Source organism: Lissotriton vulgaris, chromosome 1_1 (assembly GCF_964263255.1).
Source record: "Lissotriton vulgaris chromosome 1_1, aLisVul1.2, whole genome shotgun sequence".
NCBI lineage: Eukaryota > Metazoa > Chordata > Amphibia > Caudata > Salamandridae > Lissotriton > Lissotriton vulgaris.
Window position 1 is genome coordinate 1,390,442,158 of NC_141685.1, and position 23,439 is coordinate 1,390,465,596.

Here is a 23,439-nt window from a genome sequence, read left to right on the forward strand (position 1 = left end):
GTCTTTCTTCAGAAGAGTAGTTTTGGTTTCAATGTGATTCGCAGTTCTTACCCTGAAACCCACAATGCACCAGGACAGACTCCATATAAGATTGAATAAAGGATGTGAACATTTATTCTTATGTTTGTGTAATGGTACATTTGTAATGGTTAGGGTGAAGAAATAAATATGTATAACCTTCCCACATTTCTCCTTGTGTTCGATCGTTGGGAGGTGTTGGAGCATATGTGAATTTGCAACACTACAGGCTGCAAACCGACTGTTACACGTAAGTTGCATTTTCCATTTGCAGAATATGTTGCAGAAGATCACAAGCTGTGCACACATTAAATAGCACACAGAAAGAAGTTTGGAAACATGTTTTAAGTACAGTTTGCTAAGGCTGCTTGCCAGGCATGATGTTCACACAGCAGTGTTTGGTAAATCTGTTAAGTGAAGCCCATGTTGATAGTTGTGTAGACCACAAAGGGCTTTTTGAAAAACCCATGGGCTACCTGCACCCCCATGATGTGGACAAGTTGCTCATGTGGGAATTTTTATCAGTGTCCAAAGAAGTGGCAAATCCCCATTAAATTTAATAGAATCACCTTCTTATACACCTCGCTTCATCTACTTTTTTGATCCAAGAGGTTAACAAGTATGTGACATAGCTGCTGTCAAATGATGATTACATAATCTCAGTTAGCTCAATAATAATTTCAAATGCATAGCCAAAAATAAAATACTTGTTATAAATAGAACAAATAACCGGTTTATTCTGCCCTGGAACTTTGGAATGATTTCCTTGGTAAAATAAGCTGGGCCTAGGATGTCACTATAGCAACTAGTCACTTCTCCACGATCTGGGCTCGGCATATTAATGACTGAGGCAGCAGTGCACAGCAAGTTGCTGACTGATTTGCTTAAATACCATATCCCAAATGGTGCAGTGCCTCTTCGCACTGTTAGAAGCAAAGGATGTGCAAGACTGGTTCTCTGTTAAGCCACCCTACACCAGAAAGACTGGTAGTATACGCATTATTTAATAAAGTCACCCCTGAAGTCTTTCCAACCAATTCTTGAAATGTATTGCAGCCTTTGGAAAGAGATTCTTCTCTTCGTCCAGTTTAGTCTTTAGACACTTTCAGGCAGTATGCCTCCTGGACCAGTACAAAAAAAATCTTGCTCTTCGTTCCGTAAGACCTCAGGGCTTTACTGGCTCAAACAATACATGAGGGCCAGGTCAGGGTGAAGTAGGACTTGCATTCTGGTTTGTACACCATGGACTGTGTAGGTGGAAGGCATGTCTGAATGCGGTCAGCAAGCTTCTCAGTGGCTGTCCAGGTGCCCCCTTATGGACATGCCCTTACACTGCTTTAGATTGTATGTGGTGGAGGATAATTCAGAGCTTGGACTATTTATGACAGTTGAGCCAAGGATCGATGCAGGAACCCTAGAATAAATGCTCCGGAAACGCTCTTCCTCACAAAAACATGGCTAAACCAAACCGCTGCACCGGACATCGCCACAGCCATCACCCGCCAGGCAAGGCCATCAGGATAAGCCAAAAGGCGGAGTCGCTATCATATTCAAAGATACCATAAGCTGCACCATCTACACAGACACACACACCAGCTATATGGAACCTCTCAAGTTCAAGTAATGCGTTGCAGCCTACTTCTCATTGAGCAGAACATTCATGTATATACAAACAAGGACCTCACACCAACTTCACCAGCGTTATCACAAACTTCATCGTACCCCTCATCATCAACGTAAACACCTTCATCCGCCTCGGAGACCTCAACTTCACCTGGAAGACTGCATCAAATGTAACTCTGCAGCCTTTCTAAAAAACTCCAGAAACCTTGGCTTCACCCAGCACATTACCAAACCATCCACACCACCAAGCACCTATTGGACCCGATTTTCTCCTCAATAAGGAACATCACATTCGACAAGCCAGCAACCATGACCTGGACAGGGCACACCCATGTCAATTTCAGCATACCCATCCCGCACTACCAAAGACCTACCACTCACCGCAGCTGGAAAAGCATCAAAGAAAGGGAGAGGGCTTCCGCTCTCTCATAAGACCAGCCCGAGCACACCAGCAAGTTGGATAATCATCAAGAACCTCAGCAACGGGGGGAGGAGCCTAGCCTGCAACCATGATGGCCGCCTAACTCCTCGGCTCCGCCGACCCTTTCGTTCTCCTTCCGAAACGCCGCTGATCCTGAAAGCTATCCTGTTAACGCGTCGGCGTTTCGGAACCGGGTGGCGATCCTGATTCCGACGGTGTACTCCCCGTTGTATTCCTTGCGGCAGAAACGGCAAGACGTCCCTACTTTCGTTCCAGCGCTGCATGGAGGCGACCGGGTCTTTGTTCTCGGGAGACGGCCGTCCCAGATCGCAATAACAGCGGACATTTGCAGCGGGCGGGGCTGGCTGCTAGCGAGTGACTGTCGCATTGATTTCTTGCTACAGTGTGCCGCCCTGCCCTGTACACCTCTACGCTCGCTTAATTTCATCGCTGCCAGCGCTACATTGTATCCTGCTTCCGACTTGTGGCCGGCTTTGGGAGCCTTCTTGTTCTCTAGCGCTACGGTGGGTGCCATCTTTAACCGAGCGCTCGGCACTTGGAACTGCCGACCCCAGGTGATTAATCGAGGTGCTCATTACGGTTGATGCTACACTGCAACCGTGTGTCAGTCGGCAGGGACAGAGTTGCTGCTGTGACCCCCGAAGTGGCTGTGCTTCGTGGACCGGCTACTGGTGCTCTGTTTTTGCGATGGTCATCGGTGGACAGCCTCGAGGACTACAGTATGGCTGCGCCCTCCGGGTGCATGAGACTGCAGCGTCCTCTTCTCTTGAGGCGCCCCTTGGGATTACTGATATTCTGGGCGCCCTGAGCGATCTGCGAGTTTCCATGCGTGCAAATGCCCAGGACCTGGAGGGCCGCCTGGATATCGCAGTGCCCGCAGAGCCCTCGCTTGGCCGTGCTGCTCATCGTGTGCTGTGCACCTCGCCACACCCTGCGCTCGACTGTGGTTACCAGTCTACCCAGATGTACGTGGAGGCACTGGAGGCACTGGATTTAGAAGCCGCCGCGCTACCCATTCAGGATGTGCAGAGGTATGGGAATCTTGGACCTCTCCAACGGCTGGAGGTTTGTTTTTGGACGCCACGCCTTACGACTACTTCGTGGCCTCCCGGCGGGTCCTTCCGTTTCATCATGGGGTTGCTGCTACGATTTTGGCCAGTTGACTTTCAAGGACTGCTGCTGTGTTTTCCCCTTTTTTGGGTAGCCGTTGACCGTTTGGCTTTGAGTTGGACAGACCTCTGTGGATGGCGTTCGGCTCTGCTGTGGTCCTTACATTTGCTGTTCCCGTCCAAGATGGCTGCTACTCATCTGGACTTCATCGACTGGCTGGATCGAATGGGACAAGGCTGAGGATGGTTTTTTTTCCCCTTTTTGCGTTCTGTTGCGGACATTGCTGGGACTGGAATGGGCAGCTGGGGGAGGTAAACGTTGGTACGGTGTCGGGTTGGGGTCCGGGGAGGGGCGGCCGAGGGTGAACACGTTGGTTGTTTTGTTCATTTTCATCTGGCCCTCCTCCGGTCTTAAGTGATTCTCCTTTTCCTTCTTTCTTCTGCTTCTGTATTTCGGGTACTCTTTCTGGGCGACAGACACACTGCTAGGGGGGGGGGGGGGGGGGTAGGCCATAGCCTCTGCATGCGTGTAGGGTGGGGGGTGGGTTTTATTTTGTTCGTTTCAGTTCCTATGGGCCTTAATTTTTTCTTCTTCTTCTTCTATTCTTTTCTTCTCCTTTTTTCCTTGGGTCATTGGGTGGATCGATGTGATGTGGGTAGTGGCTGGAGTATACCATAATGTTTGCTTGTTATCTCTCCTGTGCTATTCATCTGCGGCCGCTTGCTTAGCTGATACTGTTTGCTGACTTTCTTTGCTGAACGTTGCCCACTTATGTCCTAGACGGATTGTTTTGCCTCTGATCCTCCCTCGTTCCTACTATTTTGGACATACTTTAAAAAACTTTAAAATTAAACCTTCACTTCTCCTACTTCTCGGTGGTGCAAATACTTCCAGTGTAACTCAGATTAATCATGCTTTGCTCTGATATGCTACTGAGTCGCCCAATAGCTTGCTATTGTGCTTCAAATGATGTCGAGGCCGGCCGGATGGTTGTAGGCCCGTATTTGTTTGACTAAACTGTGCAATAAAGGTTTTCAAAAAAAAAAAAGAAAAAGAACCTCAGCAACTGGATCACTGCATGCTCAATCTCCCTGGCTTCCCTAATGCACAGCTCAACGGCAAGAGCCCGACCACAGGCCAATTGGTAGCTAAAGGAACTCAGGCTGACAAAACGTCATTGCAAGCAACTGGAGAGCAAATTCACAACAAGTTGAGACATCACACAAAGATATCTTCAAATCAGTCCTAAGACGCTATCACTTCTCAAGCAGATACAGAACACCAAATGCACGGCTATTGCATCAACATCAGCAGCAAGGAAAACTGCACCATCATCAAAGAGTTCACTGCGCCTCCAGCAACATAACCCACCCACACAAGTCCTTTGTAACAAACTCTTGGAATTCTTCTGTAAAAAAAAGAAAATCACCACCATACACAGCCACTTCGACTCTCAACTGGACCCAGTCACTGTTGCTTCTGAACTTTCCATCACGGATGAAGAACAAACCCTGACCTCAGTCACCACCATCAATATCGCTGCTACCATGAAATTCATTCCCTCAGGCACCATCTGAACCTTGCTTTCACCATGCCTACAGGAAAGGACTACTACCAATCAGCAAAGCACGAACACCCATCTTCAATGCCTCCGTCAATTCAACCACACCAGGAAACATGCTGTCACGCCTCTGCTCAAGAAACCATCCACTGACGCAGCCACACTTACCAACTACAGACCCATCTCCATTCTACAAGACCCAGCAAAGGTCTAAGAGAAACAAATCAACCGTAGCCCCACAGGCCACCTAAGCAACCCCCAGCTCCTTGATGCCAAACAGTTCAGATTCAGGCCCAACCATGCTACAGAAACATCACTTATGGCTGCCACAGATGATATCCGCATGATCCTCGACAGACAAGATACAGCAGCTCTCATTATCCTGATGAACAAGATACTTGCCTTCGGTAACGCTTTTTCTTATGAATAGAATCCCACAGCAGTCCAACCCCCGGAAGAGGGTGTCCACCCTTCTATACCAAAAAGTCTTGTAAAACAGAGCGCGCAAAATGACCGTCCCTTCTCACCTCGGAATCTAAGCAGTAATGCTTCACAAAAGTGTGGAGGGAGGCCCAAGTTGCGGCCTTACAGATGTCCAACACAGGAACACTCCTAGACAAGGGAGAAGTAGATGATTTAGCCCTGGTGGAATGAGCTCTAATGCCTTCAGGAGGCTCCTTACAAGCCAGAGCGTAGCAGATCTTGATGCACAAGATGATCCATCTGAATAAAATGCGCTTGTGCACCGCCTTGCCCTTCATACGTCCAGCATAGCCCACAAAGAGCTGATAATCCTGATGGAAGGCGTTTGTTCTATCCAAATAGAAACTAATCATCCTTTTTTGGATCCAAGCGATGAAGCCTTTCCTCCTCCTGGTGAGGGGGAGGATAGAAAGTAGGGAGGGTAATGGACTGCCCTAGATTGAAGGGAGTTACCACCTTAGGCAGAAAAGCAGCCCTGGTTCTGAGGACCATCCTTTCAGCATGTATGGTCAGAAAAGGAGGCTTTGAACTCAAAGCCTGAAGCTCACTCACCCTCCTGGCTGAAGTGATTGCCACAAGGAAGACTGTTTTGAATGATAGCAGTCTCAAAGGATAACTGAGCATGGGTTCAAACGAGGAACCCATTAAAAAAGTTTACACTAGATTTAAATCCCACTGGAGCACAATAAAACGAGTGGGAGGAAACATGTTTGCCAGCCCCTTATTGAATCTTAAGACTATAGGAGACTTAAAAAGAGACGGCTGATCAGGCAAACAAAGAAAAGCCGATAAAGCCGACAAGTATCCTTTAACAGTGGCCACAGCACAACCCTTCTGGGCCAAATGAAGTGAAAAACAAAGAACATCAGAAAGATGTGGTTTCAAGGGATCAATAGATTTCTCTTCCCACCATTTAACGCATTTTGACCACCTATAGGAATAGATAGACTTGGTGGAGTGTCACCTGGCCGATAAAATAACATCCACAACGTCAGGCGGGAGAGAAAAAGAATTCAGGTTGCCCCGTTCAATCTCCTGGCATGAAGGCACAGGCTCTGGAGGTGGGGGTGTAGGACCTGCCTCTCCCGACTGCGAGAGGAGGTCTACCCTGAGAGGGAGACAGAGCGGAGGGTGAGACGAGAGGTGAAGGTCTGTGTACCACACCCTCCTTGGCCAATCCGGGGTGATCAATATGACTTGGGCCCGGTCTTGGCGAATCTTCCTCAGAACCCGAGGAATCAAGGGTATGGTAGGAAACGCGTAAAGGAGTTGTGAACTCCAACTCAACTGAAACACGTCGCCCAACGCCCTGAAACACATCCCCCAACTCCCCCCTGCAGCGAAAACTGGAGACTGCAGAATGACAGGCAGTGCGCATTCTCAAGAGTAGCAAACGGGTCCACTGTCAGCACATACGTTCAGCACCCCGGCCAGATGATTTGCCATCAAACAAATCGGATGGTCCTGAGCCTAGGGCCAGAGTCGCAAAGCCTCCCTGCAGAGACGGTAAGACCCTACTCCTCCCTGCTTGTTGACATACCACATTGTGGCAGTGTTGACGATCAGGACTTGAACCGACTGATCGCGAAGGGAAGGGAGAAAGGCCTCGAGTGCTAAACGAATTGCCCGCTATTCCAGAAGATTGATATGAGACCACCATTCCTCTGGAGACCAAAGACCCTTGATCTCCAGAACCCCCAGATGAGCTCCCCACCCTAGAGTAGAAGCATCCGTTACCACCGTGGCCATCGATGGAGGAAGGTGGAAGGGCTTCCCTTGAGACAGATTGCCGTCCACGCTCCACCAACATGAATCCGCTGCAGCTTCTCTGGAGATCCTGACTGACTCCCTGAGATCTCCGTTGTGCTGATACCACTGCCTTCCGAGGCACCACTGGAGCGCCCTCATGTGTCCAGCGTGCATGGTTGACCAATAGAATGCAGGAGGTGAAAAGCCCGAGCTGGCTAAGTACCTTCAGAACTGGAACAACCACTCCATTGTGGAATAAAGGGATCATCTCCTGAATGTCGAAAATTCTTTATGGTGGAGGAAATGCTCAATACACAGTAGTGTCCAGTTCCACCCCTATGAACAGGTTGCGCTGAGAGGGCACCAGGTGAGCTATAGGAACATTTATCCAAAAACCCTATTTGAACAACAGCTGAGTTGTTACCTGCAGATGACACACCATCTCTGGCGACTCTGCCATCAGAAGCCAGTTGTCCAGATAGGGGAAAACCGGGATCCCCGACCTCCTGAGATGAGCAGGCAGCACTGCCATCACCCTGGTGAAGACTCAAGGTGCAACAGTAATATCAAACGGAAGGACCGCAAACTGGTAATGTTGAGACCCAACCGTAAATTGGAGATCCTTCCTGTACGACTTCAGGATTGGGATGTGAAAATACGCATCCTGCAAGTCGATGGACACCATTCAGTCCTCTTGTTGCAGCACCTGAAGAACATGCGCTAGGGTGAGCAACTTGAATCTCTCCTGCTTGAGGTAAAAATTCAAAATTCTGAGATCCAGGATCAGACGCAACCTGCCATCCTTTTTGGGAATCAGAAAATACCGGGAGTAGCATCCCTGACCCTTTCATGCTCCAGAACCACCGCTATCGCACATTTTTGTAACAAGGCAATAACCTCATTTTGAAGGAGAAGTAAAAGTTCCTTCGTGCAAAAACCTTGGTAAGGAGGATAAGGATGTGGGACTTCCCTTAAGGGAAGAGCTTACTAATTTTCTACGAGATCTATAACACAAAGGTCCGAAGTGATCAATTTCCAATTGCGTAGAAAATGGGTAAGCCGACCTCCCACAGGACCCACATGATCCAGGATGGCGGATCTAGGGCTGCTTTCCTGCATTACCAGGAGGGGGCTTGGGAGGAGGAGGAGGAGGAGGAGGAAGGATGATGCCCGTCTCCACGTTGGCGACCTCTGCCTTTAACCCTGTATGACTTCTACAAGGGGTTTTGCTGTTGTTGCTGCTGCTGAGGCTGGCTGAAACTTCGAAAGGAATACTTCCCAAAGCCTCTGTACCTTTTATAGGCATAACTTCTCAATTTTGATTGCAGGCCTAAAGATTTAGCAGTTGCCTTACTGTCCTTAAATCTTTGCAAGGCAGAATCCGCCTTTTCAGCGAAAAGTGTAGATCCATCAAAAGGCAGATCAAGAAGGGCAGCCTGTACATCAGAGGAGAACCCAGAAGACCTCAACCATGCATGTCTCCTTGTTGCAATGGACAAACCCATCACTCTGGCAACAGAGTCAGCCATGTCCAAGCAAGACTGGATGACTTGACGAGCAGCAGCCTGAGAGTCTGCCAACACCTTGCTCAGATTTCCTTTGTCTTACTCAGACAACTTAGGAAGAAGCTGCTTGGTAGAGTCCATTAAGGAATGAATATATCTACCCAAGAGACAAGTTGCATTGGTAGATTTCAGAGCCATGCTAGCTGAAGAAAGGTCCTTTTTCATAGACTGTTCCAGCTTCTTTGAATCCCTGTAGGCGGGAGCTTGTGGAAAAACTCATGAAGACTGCTTCGAACAAGAAGCCTGTACCACCAAGCTCTCAGGAAAGGAGTGAGATGAAAGGAACACTGGATCCCCAGAAGGCAGCCTATACCTTCTGGACACTGATCTTGAAACTGCAGGAGCAGACAAACCTCAAGTATTGGCTCAGTCAGAGCATCATTAAATGGTAAGATTGGTTCAACCACCGAAGGAGAATGGAGCACCTTCGTAAGATTAGGCTTCTACTCAGCCATAGGAAACTGCAAATCCAAAAGATCCGCCGCTTTCCTGATCACAGAATGGTACGGAGCAACCTTCTACGAGGGGGAAGCCTTCTGAGAAACAAAGTCCCACTCAGGACCAACGTCAAGTCCACTTACCTCACACAAGTCTTCAAACACATCCTCAGTGTCATACACCTCTCCTTCCTCCCTCTCATCCTGGTACTGCTCCTCCTCCAACAACCTCTGAGCCTCTCTCTTTGAGCGCATCTTCGGCTGCGGCGTCGACGGCGCCGGGAGCGGCATCAAAGCAGGTACCGGCGCCGATCGAATCAGAGAAGCTTCTTGGGATGGAGCCGGGGATTGCCAATACAGCGTCGACATTCTTGGAGTCGGAAAGTGCCAGGACGGCGTCGCTGGCATAAAGGGGGCCTGTGGAAACTGTTGAGGCACACCCAAATTGTAAGCCAAAGGACCCTTGGGACCCGCAGGTGCACCAGAAGGGTATGAGGCCCTGGCGAAAACGCCATACATTGCATTATTAAAATGCGATGGATCTGAACCCGGAGCCGGAAACTGGAAGATGAGCCGGTTCTAGATCCAACCGAGGCACCCCTGGAAACTGAGCCGCTGGAGCTGCAGGCAGATCCGCAGGAGCTGAAGGAACCTCAGCCGGATTCAACACTCCCTCCGGAGCCGGCGAGAACCTCGGCGCCGGTGAACACTCGAGTCCCTTTGGGATGGGGAATGGACCGGAGTCGCCTGAGGAGACACTGAAGGAGAAGGAGAGATAAAGTCCTTAATACGAAGTCGAGGAGCTGGAGAACCACGACTCCACAGCCTTTGACGATCGGCGCCGAGAAGCATGTCTCTTCTTCTTCTTATGTCTTCTCTTGGAGACATGCGAAGTCGACGACTTAGACTTAGACCTTTTTCGACCCCTTTTTTCTTACCTTGCCATGGCCATATACAGCTTAGCCTCCCGTTCCTGCAGAGCCTTAGTGTTAATTTTCCTGCAGGAAGAACAGCCCTCGTTGTCTTGGTCAGACGACAAACACCAAAGACAATCTTCATGCAGGTCAGTAATAGACATATGTCCTCTGCATTCCTTACAGGGCTTAAAGCCAGAATTCTTTGGGACAGAAATGTCAAAAGAGAAAGATACAATTGAAAAAACAAAGTATCCAGACAAAAGAATTTGAGAGTCCTAGAAAAAACTGTTAGCGTCGACAGCGCAGAAAAAAGGGAACTTACGTCATCACGCCGACGTGGCTCTCTTATGGCTCCAGTGACGTCATGCGGAGCCGCCTGCAGAGCCATGGCATTGTGACTACCTCGTCGGCGTGGAGAGCTAAGGAAAAATTTCCGCCAAATGCTGGAGCAGGGGATATTCATAAGGTGAGAAATGCACAGGCAGATGTATCCATCAGAACCTCTCTGCAGAATTCAACATGGTCTCACATCCCATCCTCATCAGGAAGCTGCACAAGATTGGCATCCGAGGATCCGCTCTCGACTGGATCTGATGCATGGATCACAAGTTGCTGGCCTGGCATGTCACTCCTCAGAAGCCCGCTCTCAAGGTTCATCGCTCAGTCCACCCTCTTCAACACAAATTATCCCTCTGGCCAGCGTCATTTGGACACACAACACCAACATCCTCTCCTACGCTGAGGAAACACAACTCATACTGTCCCTCCCAGACACGACCCATCACAAGAAACAAGTTAAACACCCTGCATGACTGAAATCACTAATTGGATAAAAACTACTGGTCTCGGGCTCAACACCAACAAGACAGACGTAGATATCTTCAGCAAGACAACTTCACCATGGGATGTCAACTTGTGGCCGGCTGAACTTGGACCCACACCCAGAACCCATGCCAGGAACCTCAGAATAGTAATCAATGGCTTACAGGAAATGATTGCACAATTCAATGCAGTCACTTTATCTTGCTTCCACTGCCTGAATATGCGGAGGACAATGTTTAAATGGCTCCCAAGCAACACTAGAAAAACTGTCACTCATGCCCTAGTCATCAGCCAGTAGGAGTACGGCTTGAGTATTCGAAAAAAAATTCCCAGGGGCCAAAACGTTTGGTCTGTGATGTGACCACGGGCCACACTGATGCCATATGGGGAGTTTGCAGGAAGGGTGGGTGAAGAGGAAGTGAAACATATATATGTAGTGGCTGCACAATTAGAAATCAGAAAACCTGGGATGATTTCCCGCTTCTTCACTTTACCAAATTGTATGACCCTAGGCAATTGTTTTATTTCACTTTTCCTCCCTTTTGTTCATCATCATATATACGAAGACCTCGAAATACATGACTGCAGGGGTGCTGTCCAAAAGTTTTTCCTGTGTTTTATTTAATAAAGTATAGCATCAGTCATCTATAATAATAACTCAGACCACCCATAGAGAGCACACAACTGGCTTACCATTTATTTCACTACTGGCATTGTTGACAGGGTGGGGGAATTTTTTTTCTAAATTCATTTTTGAAAACTATCACTTTCAAAAAATACTTTATGCGCTGACAATCTAATGTACTAAGGTAATGTACAGTTTCTGTATGTCAATGAAAAACACTTTGAATTCTGAAGAGACTAATTTTTACACTTTTGCTGAAAGAGGTCTTGAAAAATGAAGGCTCTTCTAAAGTTAAGTGGTGCAGGACTCCCTAGTTACATCCTTTTTTTAACACCAATTAGCCTTTGAATAAAAGTTTGCCGGTTTATTTAGCATCTTCTACCTTTTAGTGTGCAGTTGAGTAAACAGCAGTCAAGTGCTATTGTTGACCAGGGGGCCGCATGTAGAGGCCAGGAGGGCCGCATGTGGCCCCGGGCTGTACTTTGAGTATCAACAGACTATGGGAACACCCTCTATGCTGGGATCATCAAGCAACTGAATAGAAAACTACAAACCATCCAGAACTCCGCAGCCAGACTCATTCTCAACCTCCCAAGAACTCTAATCAAACCACACCTACAGGAGATCCAATGGCACACAAATATACTCAAATCAAACTCCTCCACAAACATTCAAGGTACTACGCAACTTAACCCCCTCCTACCTGAACATTTCACCAACCACCCTGACAACTCTGCATGACTCCTACTCGCACAGAGGGGGGCGTGGCTTGGGCGCCGATGGCGATGGTCGCCTGAGAGCTCGGCTCCGGGACTGAGCCCGTGATTATCCTGTAAATCGGAGGCTGCGGGGCACCCCGGACCCCGCATTCTGCTGAACGGACCGACGACGACCTGCCAGGGCCCTTGATGTGGCTCGGACGAGTGGTGATCCGGCGTAAAACCGAAGTTTGCGGAGTTGCGGAGTGCGACCCAACATGGCGCCCGGACTTCATTGTCCCCCTAGCCGGATCCATTGAACTGGAGGAGCGTCGCCAGCGGCGTCTCGCCCCCGGCTTTGCCATCCCCTGCTGATTTGTGCACTAGATATCGGCCAGATCGGACTTTCTACAACGAGAATGCACTCGGTTGGGTGACTGGGCGGATGCCCACGTTATAGTGGATCCCGTGAGCGGACGTCTGGTGAACCAGGCGGTGGCCCCACTCACGACACCGCACCTAGCTACATTTTCCTGGCCAGTCCACTTCCATGGGAGGCGCGACACTCTGGCGCCACAAATCGTCCGGTGGAGTTGGTGACCCTCACCCCGGGACTTTAGCGGCTGAGCGGGCCTGCCCGACCTGGAGGCGCCCCCTTATCGGTGCCCTCGGACGCCGTGGTGGTGGCGCGAGCCGAAGCGGAGAAGTTCCCACAGGCCCTGGAGAAGGAGGCCTCCGATACTCGACTGGAGGTCCTGTAACCGGGAGGGTCGTGGTCGGCATCTGCACCCGGAGACGCCTGCTCCTGGACCATCACGGAGTGCCCCCGGCGACATGGGGAAACCTAGAGGAGCCAAGGGGACTACCCCAACTGCCTCAGACTCGGGGACCCAGGACAAAGAGGAACATGGGGACCCAAAGAGTTCTGGTGGTGCATCGATGCAACAGCAGTTCGACCGCGTCCTGGAGGCGATAGCGACCACGCGATCGGCCCTCCAACAGGACATTGCCCAGGTGGCGACGAGCCTTGGTCTCCTTAGAGCGGACCACGGCAAACTTTCGGACCGGGTCAAGGAAGTGGAGAGCTCGGTGAAAACCTTGGAGCCGGCGCAGCGAACCTTGGCCGCGACTATGAAGGATGCCTTATCCCGGATTGCGACCCTAGAGCAGAGAGCGGAAGATGCGGAAGGCCGCAACAGGAGGAACAACATCCGTGTGGTGGGCCTTCCGGAAAAGATCGAGGATGGCGACATGGTGGCATACTTGGAGGCCTGGCTCCGTGACACGGTGGCCCCGGAGGGGCTATCCTCCTTCTACACCTTGGAGCGTGCCCACAGAGTCCCGGCGCGGCCACCGCAGCAGGGACGTGCCCCGAGACCAGTGGTGGCGCGGTTATTACACTTTCGGGACAGAGACTTAATCCTCAATGCCGCCAGGCATAATGGTCCATTCAAAGTGGCGAACAGTCAGGTGAACATCTTCCCGGATTACACCTACGAAACTCAACGCAGGCGGTTCTCCTTCCTGGCGGTCAAGCGCGAGCTCAGGAGCGAGGGCATCCAGTACTCGCTACTCTATCCTGCTAGGCTCCGCATCATTGTCGATGACAAGACTCAATTCTTCGACACCCCGGAGGATGTCTGTGCCTGGCTCGAGCTTTACAGAGCAGGGAAAGATGGCTTCGGCTCCTCATCCCAACAGGCGGAGGAGCCGGAACAGAGACGGCGATCCAGGAGGATTAGGAATCGCCGCGGCCGCTCAGGGGGGCCCTCAACTGCAGAGACGTCGACGGAGCGGAGGGGAGTGCTGGAGGTGTTATCTGAGTTGTCTGGCGCACGGGATGATGCCATTGAGGAGGAAGCGGACCCGGGTGACGAGGGGGCACCATCGGACTCCGAGGACTCAGTGACTGATAGCGCCCATACACCGGTGATCACACCGAAGTCGGTGGAAGACCTTCTGGATGGACAGGGGTAACGGGGTGAGCTACCTCATTTTGGGAGGGGGCCCGGCAGGGGGGAGGCGGTTGCCGTCAATTGATGCTGACAACGAGGGCGGGGAGGGTGGTGTGCCCCTGTTTTTTGCCCAGAGGGTCTTTGGTACTGTTTTGGGCTTGTTTTAGTCCTGGTAGCCTGAGCGTCGAGGGCCCACTGCCTCCGCCCGGCCCGCACCTGGCCCTTAAGGCCTTCCTACGGTGGCGACCGCAGGATTAGTAGGGGTTATTGGGTTGTTGGAGGGCAAGGTTTGGATGGGATCTGGATGGTGCTGTTTGGGTCCTGTTCTGGGGAGGGTGGGGGGGGGGGTTTGGTTCGTTCTTGGGTTGTTTGGCTTTGGTTGGGGAAAATGGCCGCCATCAGTGCTGGGATGAATGATGTACTTTTTTTGTGGGGACCCGGATGGGGAGACTGTGCGAGAACAACATGGGACAATGGCTGATGTTGCTAACTTGAAATGTGTTACTTGGAACGTGAGGGGGCTTCATACTATGTCCAGGCGTCACAAAGTCCACGCTTATTTAGTGCGTAGGGGAGTGCAAATGGCGCTGCTGCAGGAAACGCATCTGAACAAGGCGGAAGGGGCGGCGCTACAGCGTAGATGGAGGGGGCAGGTCTTCTACACATCGTACTCCGCGTATGCCAGGGGGGCGCTAATATGGGTTAGAGCTGGGGTCCCCTTCCAGGTCACGAAAACAGTGATAGATCCAGAGGGGCGTTACGTGGCCATTTCGGGCACTTTAGGAGGGAGGGACTTGAACGTTTGCTGTGTGTACGCTCCTAATATAGACCAGACTGCCTTCCTTTCCAGGTTATCGGGCTCGTTGGCCCACTTCTTCTCCGGGCCCCTTTTGCTCGGGGGAGATTTCAACTCAGTAGTGGACGTAGACACTGACCGCTCACATCCACCCCTTCCCGATTCTCCGGTTCGTCGCACGGCTAAGGGTCGTAAGGATTGGCAGACCCACTGGGGTCTGACGGATATCTGGAGGGCGCACCACCCCACATCTAGGGACTATTCATACTTCTCGAGCCTACATGAGTTGCATGTCAGACTGGATGGATTTCTTGGCTCGCCCGAACTGGTTTCGGCAGCGGTCCGATCTGAGTACTTGTCCAGAACCATTTCAGACCATAACCCCCTCCTGCTGGACCTTCGCTGGCTCCCCGGGGCGCCGGCGGTGCCCACCTGGAAGTTACGACCCGAGATTCTTGAGGACAGTGTTTTCAGGGCGGACCTGGGGGATAAGGTATCGGAATATTTTGCGTCCAACAGCGGCACCGCGAGTACAAGAGCGTTAGAGTGGGACGCTTTTAAGGTAGTGGTGAGGGGTTACTGCATCTCTAAAAAGGTGGGCATGAGGCGAGTTATCCTAGCTGACCTAGATGCAGCGGACCGGAAACTCCGCGAGCTGGAAATTCGCCGCCCCGGGCGCCCGGAATTACAGGTACACACGGCGGAGGCGAGGGAGAAGGTGGCGGCGGAGGTCGAACGGCTTCGCTGTTTTGACTACAAGGCCTATACGGTCCGGTCCATCGCGGAGGGGGACAGATCGAGCGCGTTGCTGGCATGGCTGGCCAACCCTACGCGTCAGTCCTCATTGACGACAAGTATGCGTAAGGCGGACGGAACCGAGGTATACACTCAACCGGAGATTCTCAGCTGCTTCCGGCATTATTACGAAAGTTTGTATCGCAGTCGCTCCGCCCGAGACCCTGACCGGCTCGATAATTATCTACGTCCACTGGAGCTCCAAACAGTGGAGCAAGAAGTGGCGAAAGCCCTGGGGTCCGACATAGAATTGGGGGAGATCCGTGGTGCCATTAAACGGATGGCGAGAAATAAGACCCCGGGCCTGGACGGCCTGCCCGTGGAGTTTTATGCAGCTTATGCTGACCTCCTAGCCCCTAGGTTATTGGTGGTCTACAGAGAGGCGAAGAGGCTGGGGCGGCTCCCGAGCTCGATGTGTGAGGCGTTGGTGGTTCCTCTCCTCAAACCAGGAAGGGACTTGTCCGACCCGGGGTCTTACCGTCCCTTATCGATGCTGACGGTGGACTATAAAATACTGAGCAGTATCTTGGCCTCGAGGCTGCTGGGACACATGAGTTCCCTGGTGCATGAGGACCAAGCAGGTTTTATCCCAAGGCGTAACACGACTATGAACATTCGCAGGTTGTTCCGTTTGCTAGGGGAACCGTTTGTGGATGCCCCGTCCCCGGTTGTCTTATCGGTGGACCTAGAGAAGGCTTTTGATAGCCTGGAGTGGGACTACCTTTGCACGGTGCTGCGGAGATTCGGCCTCGGTGAGGGCTTCATCAGATGGACTGCGGTTCTCTATGCCTCTGCATCGGCCAGGGTCCGGGCGGGACCACTGATTTCCTCGCAATATCCGGTAGAACGAGGCACGAGGCAGGGGTGTTCGTTGTCCCCACTTCTATTTGCGCTGGCGGTGGAACCACTCGCGCTGCATCTTCGATCGGTAGCCCACTATATGGGCCTGTGGACGCCTTCGGCCCGCACTACGTTTCGCTGTATGCTGACGATCTGTTGCTCTTCCTAGAGGACCCGCTCGACGCTTTACATGGAGCGGCGACGGCGCTCACGGAGTTTGGGGAGGTTTCGGGCCTCCGGGTGAATTGGTCCAAGACCTGTCTTTTCCCGGTTCGTAAGGGTGCCCCCGCCCCTACTCTAAGTAGGGAGATTAGATGGGAACCCGACTGCTTTAAGTACCTGGGGGTATTCGTCTATCACGACCCATCCGACCTCCTGGATGGGAACATTGCCCGCAGCACTCGAGCACTTCGAGGCTGCATGGACTTCTGGGCCACGCTGCCGCTCTCGGTGGCGGGACGGATCGCTCTGCTTAAAATGGTGGCGCTTCCCAGGCTCTTATATTATTTCCGGACACTACCGATCTGGGTCCCACCGGCCACGTTTCGACTATTACGGTCTCTGGTGGTCGGATTCCTCTGGGGCTCGGGCCGCCGTCGGGTGGCCCTCAAGACCCTGATGAGGCCGAAAGATGAGGGGGGGCTTGCGGTGCCAGACTTTGAAAAGTATTATCTGGCGGCGCAGCTCCAGACCTTCACCCAGGAGATCGCCCGGGAATTCCGGGGCCCGGAAGACAGAAGGGGGACGGGCATGGCCAGGCATGTTCTCTCCTTCATAGCGCTGCGACAACGTTTGGCCCTGCGGGATTTGTCGTTGAAGGAGCGGACCGTCCGCCTGTGTTGGAATCGGGCTCACGTCCGAGGCCATCTGAGAACACCGTATGCGCCCGAAATACCTTTGGGGATGCTGACGGCCCTCCCCCATGGAGGCGATTGGTCACGATTGGCGGCCTGGGAGGACGCCGGCTTACAGCTAGTTGGGGATCTGTATGAGGACGGGGCGCTCTTGCCCTTCCAGGATCTTATCGACCGCTTCGAGATCCCCCGTGGTGACTTTCTGTTGCACTCGGCCATTGTTCGAGCGATCCAGGCACACTGGAAGAGCGGGCAGGAGGAACCCGCCTTATCTCCGGTGTGCCAATACGTGATGATGTCTGCGGGCACGGTGAAGGCGGTCACTTGCCTTTACGGTAGATTGATCAACGAAGGGTTGGCTCCTCTCACTACTTTGAGAAACCGCTGGGAGGAGGACATTGGCAGGGAGATCCCGGAGACGACCTGGTCCCAGTTGGTGCGGCGAGCCTGGAAGGGCACACGCCACACCCGTTTTCAGCTGGTCCACTATTACGTTCTCCATAGAGCATATCTGACCCCAGTGAAAATTAAGCGATATTTTGCCACGAATTCGGCGGATTGCCCTAGGTGCCCAGCTCAGGAGGCGGACCTCCTCCACATGTTATGGGCCTGCCCGGGATTATCATCCTACTGGGTGGAAGTGGGGAAGACCCTGGAGGAGGTGACGGGGAGATCCTTATCATTTGATGCGGCGGTGGGACTCCTACACTGGTTCCCTCATACCCCCAAGAATAAAATTTCCAGCAAATTTATCGACCTAGGGCTCCTTCTTGCTAAGCGAGAGGTGACCAGGAACTGGAAGGCACGAGTTGGTCCGACAGGAAGTCGATGGCACAGCGAGCTCTTGAAGTGGGCGGCGGGGGAGAGCACAGTGAGATACCAACTGGCTTGGAGGCAGCGTAATGAGAAGGCGCAGGAGGCAGCGTTGGAATGGGAAATGTTAGTGCAGGCCCTCAGGGATTATTGCGCCCCCAGCGACTCTGAAGGTGAAGAAGCGACTCGCCCCGAGTCCCATTAAACATTTGCACTATTAGTCCTGTTGCTTTCCCCGTGGGTCCCATAGCAGATCCTGTTGCGGTTGTTCCCAGGCGCTGATGGCGGGGTTGGGTGGGATTTACTTTGGTTAGTAGTATTTTGAGGGTGGGGGTTTTTCTTTTGAGTTTATAGACTTGTTTGGAAAAGCAGATGACGGACAGTGGATCATCCGGACCAGCTCTGACATCCTTCTGAGCCCCCATTGAATTTCGCCGCCCGACCCCAGGGTTGTGGGCCGGATGGCTGTGTACGGAACTTACGGTGCGGGGACAGAGGGTTGTATTTCGCTGATATTGCTTGTGTTATAATGCTGGTCGATTTTGTAACGATTTACTAATTCCTGCAATAAAAATATATTTAACAAAAAAAAAAAATGACTCCTACTCGCACACAACACACGCATATACAAACCCACATCAGGACGACCAGTGTTCTCTTACACTGCTCATAAAGCATGGAACAGCCCCCCACAACTTGTCAGAGGCTTTTCTCTTCTTGAATGCTGCAAACAGCTGAAGATCTGGATTTTCAATCAACTAACATACCATAGGCCAAGCTAGGCACACACACCTGCTTCGCGCCAGGATACCCTTACAGGTGTTGGGGCACCACATAACATAACAAAACAAAAGAAGGACTATGTTTCCAAGTGCCTTACTCATCTGGATCCCTTCATCAGTCTGTCAAAACACCCTTGTTTGGGTGCAGTCCATCCATCAGTCTAAGCATTGTACTTAGCAACAATACCTAGGCATAGCTTGTCCGTTAGTCAGCCCAAATACTGTTTATTCAGGTGAGACCTCCACCCCATCCCTATTATGTTGCCCAAACACCTGTACTATGGTGGGCCACAATAATCAGTCTGCCAATCTATGTATTATGAGAGTGGGGGTGCACCAGCCATCAATTACTCTAAGCACATGTAGTCCGATGTGTTTTCCCAAGCATTTGTATCTACTTAGGTGGGGCCTACTAGTCTATCCTAACTGAGGCAGACCTCAACCACAAACCTGTTTAAGTACCTGGCACTCAGGTGGGGCAACCCATAATTCAGTCCAAGAACCTTTACTCCAATGAGACACACTCATCACTCAGTCATAGCACTAGCACTCAAAAGAGGCTCACCCTTTAGTCTGTCCAAATACTTGTACTAAGAATGGAACACTTAGTCAGACTATCGAGTTTATGTATCCAGGTGGGGCCCACCCATCCGTATGTTCCATCGATTGTCCTCTGGTGGACCACAACTGCCAGAGCCTCACATCCCACACCTGCCTCTGGTGGACCACAACTGCCAGAACCTTACATCCCAAATACTGGAAGAGTTCTTCTTCTACCTTCTTTCTATCTTTCCAGTTCATGTGGAGGGGATTGTACTGCATAATATTAACCTGGAAGCAATTACTGTAACGCACACTGGTCCTAAACTCAGGAGGCCCGACCTCTTTCAGGACACTTCATCCAAAGGAGCAGTACACCTCGACTTGCAGAAAACGAATTATCTTCTGTTTCGAGAACGGGTACAGTGTCTCTGGCCTACGCTTCTTCAATTATACAGATGCACAAAGCAAACATCTTGTTTGTAGAACCACAGGGGGAAGAATACAATCAGGCTCTAACATTACTATCATCCTTCATGGCATCCAGGGGGCAGCTGATCCACTGGGATGGTCTTAAGTCAGGAAACCTCTGCCTCCCGCGTGGAGTTCCACAGGGGTCAGCTTTGTCACCAACGCTGTTTAATATATATGTCACCCCTCTGGCTGGATTAATCAAAGATTATGGCTTTACATTAATCTCATATGCAGACAATACCCAGATAGTGGTATCAGTCATGCAGAGGGTAGACACTACAGCTGTCGGAAATGTCTTAACTCAGTTATGGCTTGGATGAACTCAAATTTTCTCAAGCTCAACACTCAAAAGACTGAGGTCATCGAGTTTGGGTCCTTCTGTATGGAGCCAATTATGGTGGCCTTCTGAGGCGGGAACTGTCCTGTTCCTGTGATTCATATTTGATAATGAACTAAAGTTTGCAAAACAAATTAATCAGCTAACCTCCTCTTGTTTCTTAATTTGGATAATGTTGCATGAAATTCTGCCGTTTATCCTGCTAACCCTGAGGAAAATGGTGATAGGAGCTTTTGTCCTTTCAAAAATCGACTATGGTAACGCTCTATACCTGGGTATTGACAAAGGCCAGACCGCCAAACTGCAGTCCCTGCAGAATGCGGCAGCACGAGTGCTGCTTGATATTCCTAAACACCATCCTACGTCAGCCAGTATTAGACTGCTTCAGTGGCTCCCAGTTCTACAGCGAGTAGAACTCAAAGCTCTCGGTCTTGTGCATAAGGCACTATATGGAGGTGGAACCACGGATATTCAAAAATAATTTTCCTGGTACTCGCCGCGACAGAATCTTATGTCAGCCAACACAGGGCTGGTACTAGTTCCTAAGATTATAAACAAGCATTTGCAATGCAATAGGTCTCGCATTTAACAAGTTTGAGCTATTGACAATGTGAATGACAATGCTTTTTATTTATGTTTTAAAAGCCAAAACATAAACAAGGCAGTCATTTGCAACGCGAATAGTTTAAACTTTTGAAAATGCGAGACCTATTGCATTGCAAATGCTTGTTTTAATTGGTTAAGCACTCAATGAGATTGTATGTGTTTTCCAACTCTCTTCCTTGTGTGATTTTCTTGCCACGCTCCGTGTTGCTGTCTCTCTTGGGTGCTGCTCTCTCATGTGCTTCTGGAATCTGCCCTGTCAAACTCCCCAAGCCCTGTGTTCTCTCCCTTGTGTGCTGCCCCCTAACCTTATGTTGCTCTCTCCCTCATGCGCTATTTGTCACCACTCACTCCAGGTTTCTTCCCCTCATCCGATCCGTTGCGGTATTCCAAGCCATGCGGTCCTTCAAATGATTTTATTTACTTTTTAACTTTTATCGAGCACCTGAAAGCTCCTATTAGCTCGGTTTTAAGAAATGTGCTTTAGTGCAATTTTTTTTTTATTTACTCATCCAAGTGGCGTCCCCCATCTAGGAGCAATAAAAAATAAAATGAATATGTCCACTGCGTCATTCTGTAGGCACACACATGCGCGCACGCCTAGGGAATGACACGTCTGTGTCAGTGTGCCTTTTTCTTTTAGTTTGCTCATGCTGCGCTGCATCAGCAGAAGCATGTTGCTTTTGTCAATGCTACACAGCATCGGTAAAAAAACATTGGCAAAACCCGTAGGTTAATAAGGCAAGAGCCATTGACTTGGCCAAGGCTTGGTTTTCTGGTCTCGGTGTCCTGATCTGTCATCTAAACGGGCCAAATGCAGTGTCTGACTCTTTTTCCAACAGTATTCCCCTGCTTGACGGGTTGTTTTGTAGCTGCACTTAATTCTATTGTGCCCCTGGGAGATGTAAACACTGCGCCCACGACTACCTGATTGTCTTGCACCTACGGCGCTGCTATCGCGGCCGCCTCTCATTATCTTTCTGCACTTTACACGCAGACTCCTTAATCAACATGGTCCAATCTCTGAATCCCCCTATTATGTCTAAGAACTCTTAATAAATTTGACTGTCAGTCCTTTTTAAAAGTATCAGCTTCTGTAGCCTTGATATGAGTCTGTTGTCTGATTGCGACATCAGTTAAGAACAAACCACAATATCTTGGCCTCCGCTTTTTCAACACAAGCCGGAATGACCTGCAAGCAAGCCTGCGACCCTAACACGACTTGGCCCAGGAGCCCGTTACTTCCAGGTAAAGGTACCGCCATGAAGCCGTGCCCGGCTCGAGCATTGGCACAATGCGTTGGCCAGGTCCTGTAGGGGGTAGGGGGGTCTCGGTGCGCGCGTGTGTGTGTATGTGTGCGGCGCGGGGGGGGGTGTCTCTGTATGTGTGCGTGCATGTGCGCCCGTGTGTGTGTCTCTGTGTGTGCGCTCGTGTGTGTGCGCATGCGTAAGCATGGGGAGGTGTGGCTGTGTGTGTTAGAGCTTTCCAGGAAACAGGATATGTGCACACGCGCAGCCCGCTCCGATCCCATTTATGCGTGTGGCCATCTCTTGTCTCCTGGGAAGCTGAGCCGGTGACTATAGGTCTCTGGCGAGACCGCGCTTTCGCGCGGTAATCGCCACGAGACCTAAAAATTTTGATGGGGAGTCAAGAGCCTCTCCCACCAAGCAGCCAAGCTGTGGAACATCCTCCCGACTAATATCAGACTACAGTCCAATAGGTCTCTTTTCAGGAAATTGGTCAAGACCTGGCTTTTCCCTAAGCACGTAGATCGGCGAGCCTGTGCAGTGGTGCCAACTCACATTAGCGCCAAGACGCCTCAGCAATCTAGCGCTTTATAAGTACGTCAGTCAGAAAGTAGAATACTAGTATCTAATGTTTGTATTGAACATTAAAAACAAAATATGGTTCTGAGGGGCATCATAGGCTTGAAATTGAGGTTGGGATATGTGGAAAGCATTGTACAGATAGACCTTATTTAAGAGTTTTTTGTGCCTGCGGATACAAGGAGATTAGAAATGCACAGTGAGCAAAATGTACATCCGTTAAAGTAATGATCCTGTATGAAACAAATCATGTATATCATTGGGTATTGCGTCATCGAGTGACTGTATAAAGGTGAATGGGTGAAACAATATGTACTCACTTTGTGGCACCATCATCGTACGTTGCCATTAAGACAGCAGTTCCTTCCTTTATGGTCTTCAAATATTCAATGAAGGGCGATACATCTGTATGGAGGAAGTACATGTATCAAACACAGTGTTTAAATACACAGCAGATCACAAAACTGTCTAGAAGAGTGCTCATGTTTAAGACAAAGTAAGTACAAATTAATGTTTTAAGCATTTTTAACAGAAATGCTTAACAAAGCAACATAACCTACATGAGATTTTGAAGGGATTATTTGATATAGAAAGTTAATGAATCAGGACAATGAGTGAGGGGGCTTCTAAAAAAAAAGGTAAAACAAGTGGAGAATAATTGCATATTTACAATTGTACACGTACGACACGAGGGACTGTACTAGTGTGAAGTCTAGTGTAGTCTTGTGTTGGTAGGGAAGGTGGGTTCTAGGTCAAGGGTGTGCTTGAAATAAG

At 50.4% G+C, this 23,439-nt stretch overlaps 1 protein-coding gene across 2 annotated transcripts in view; it reads right to left on the reverse strand.

Annotated features, from left to right (window-relative positions):
• Window positions 1-23,439, reverse strand: part of FAM3C (FAM3 metabolism regulating signaling molecule C) — a 438,009-nt gene that overhangs the window by 35,678 nt on the left and 378,892 nt on the right. For both annotated transcript variants that reach the window (XM_086966876.1, XM_086966871.1), the window contains exon 8: window positions 22,986-23,070. In XM_086966876.1, coding sequence (XP_086823002.1) covers window positions 22,986-23,070 — 85 coding nt within the window. The remainder of the gene's footprint in view (window positions 1-22,985; window positions 23,071-23,439) is intronic.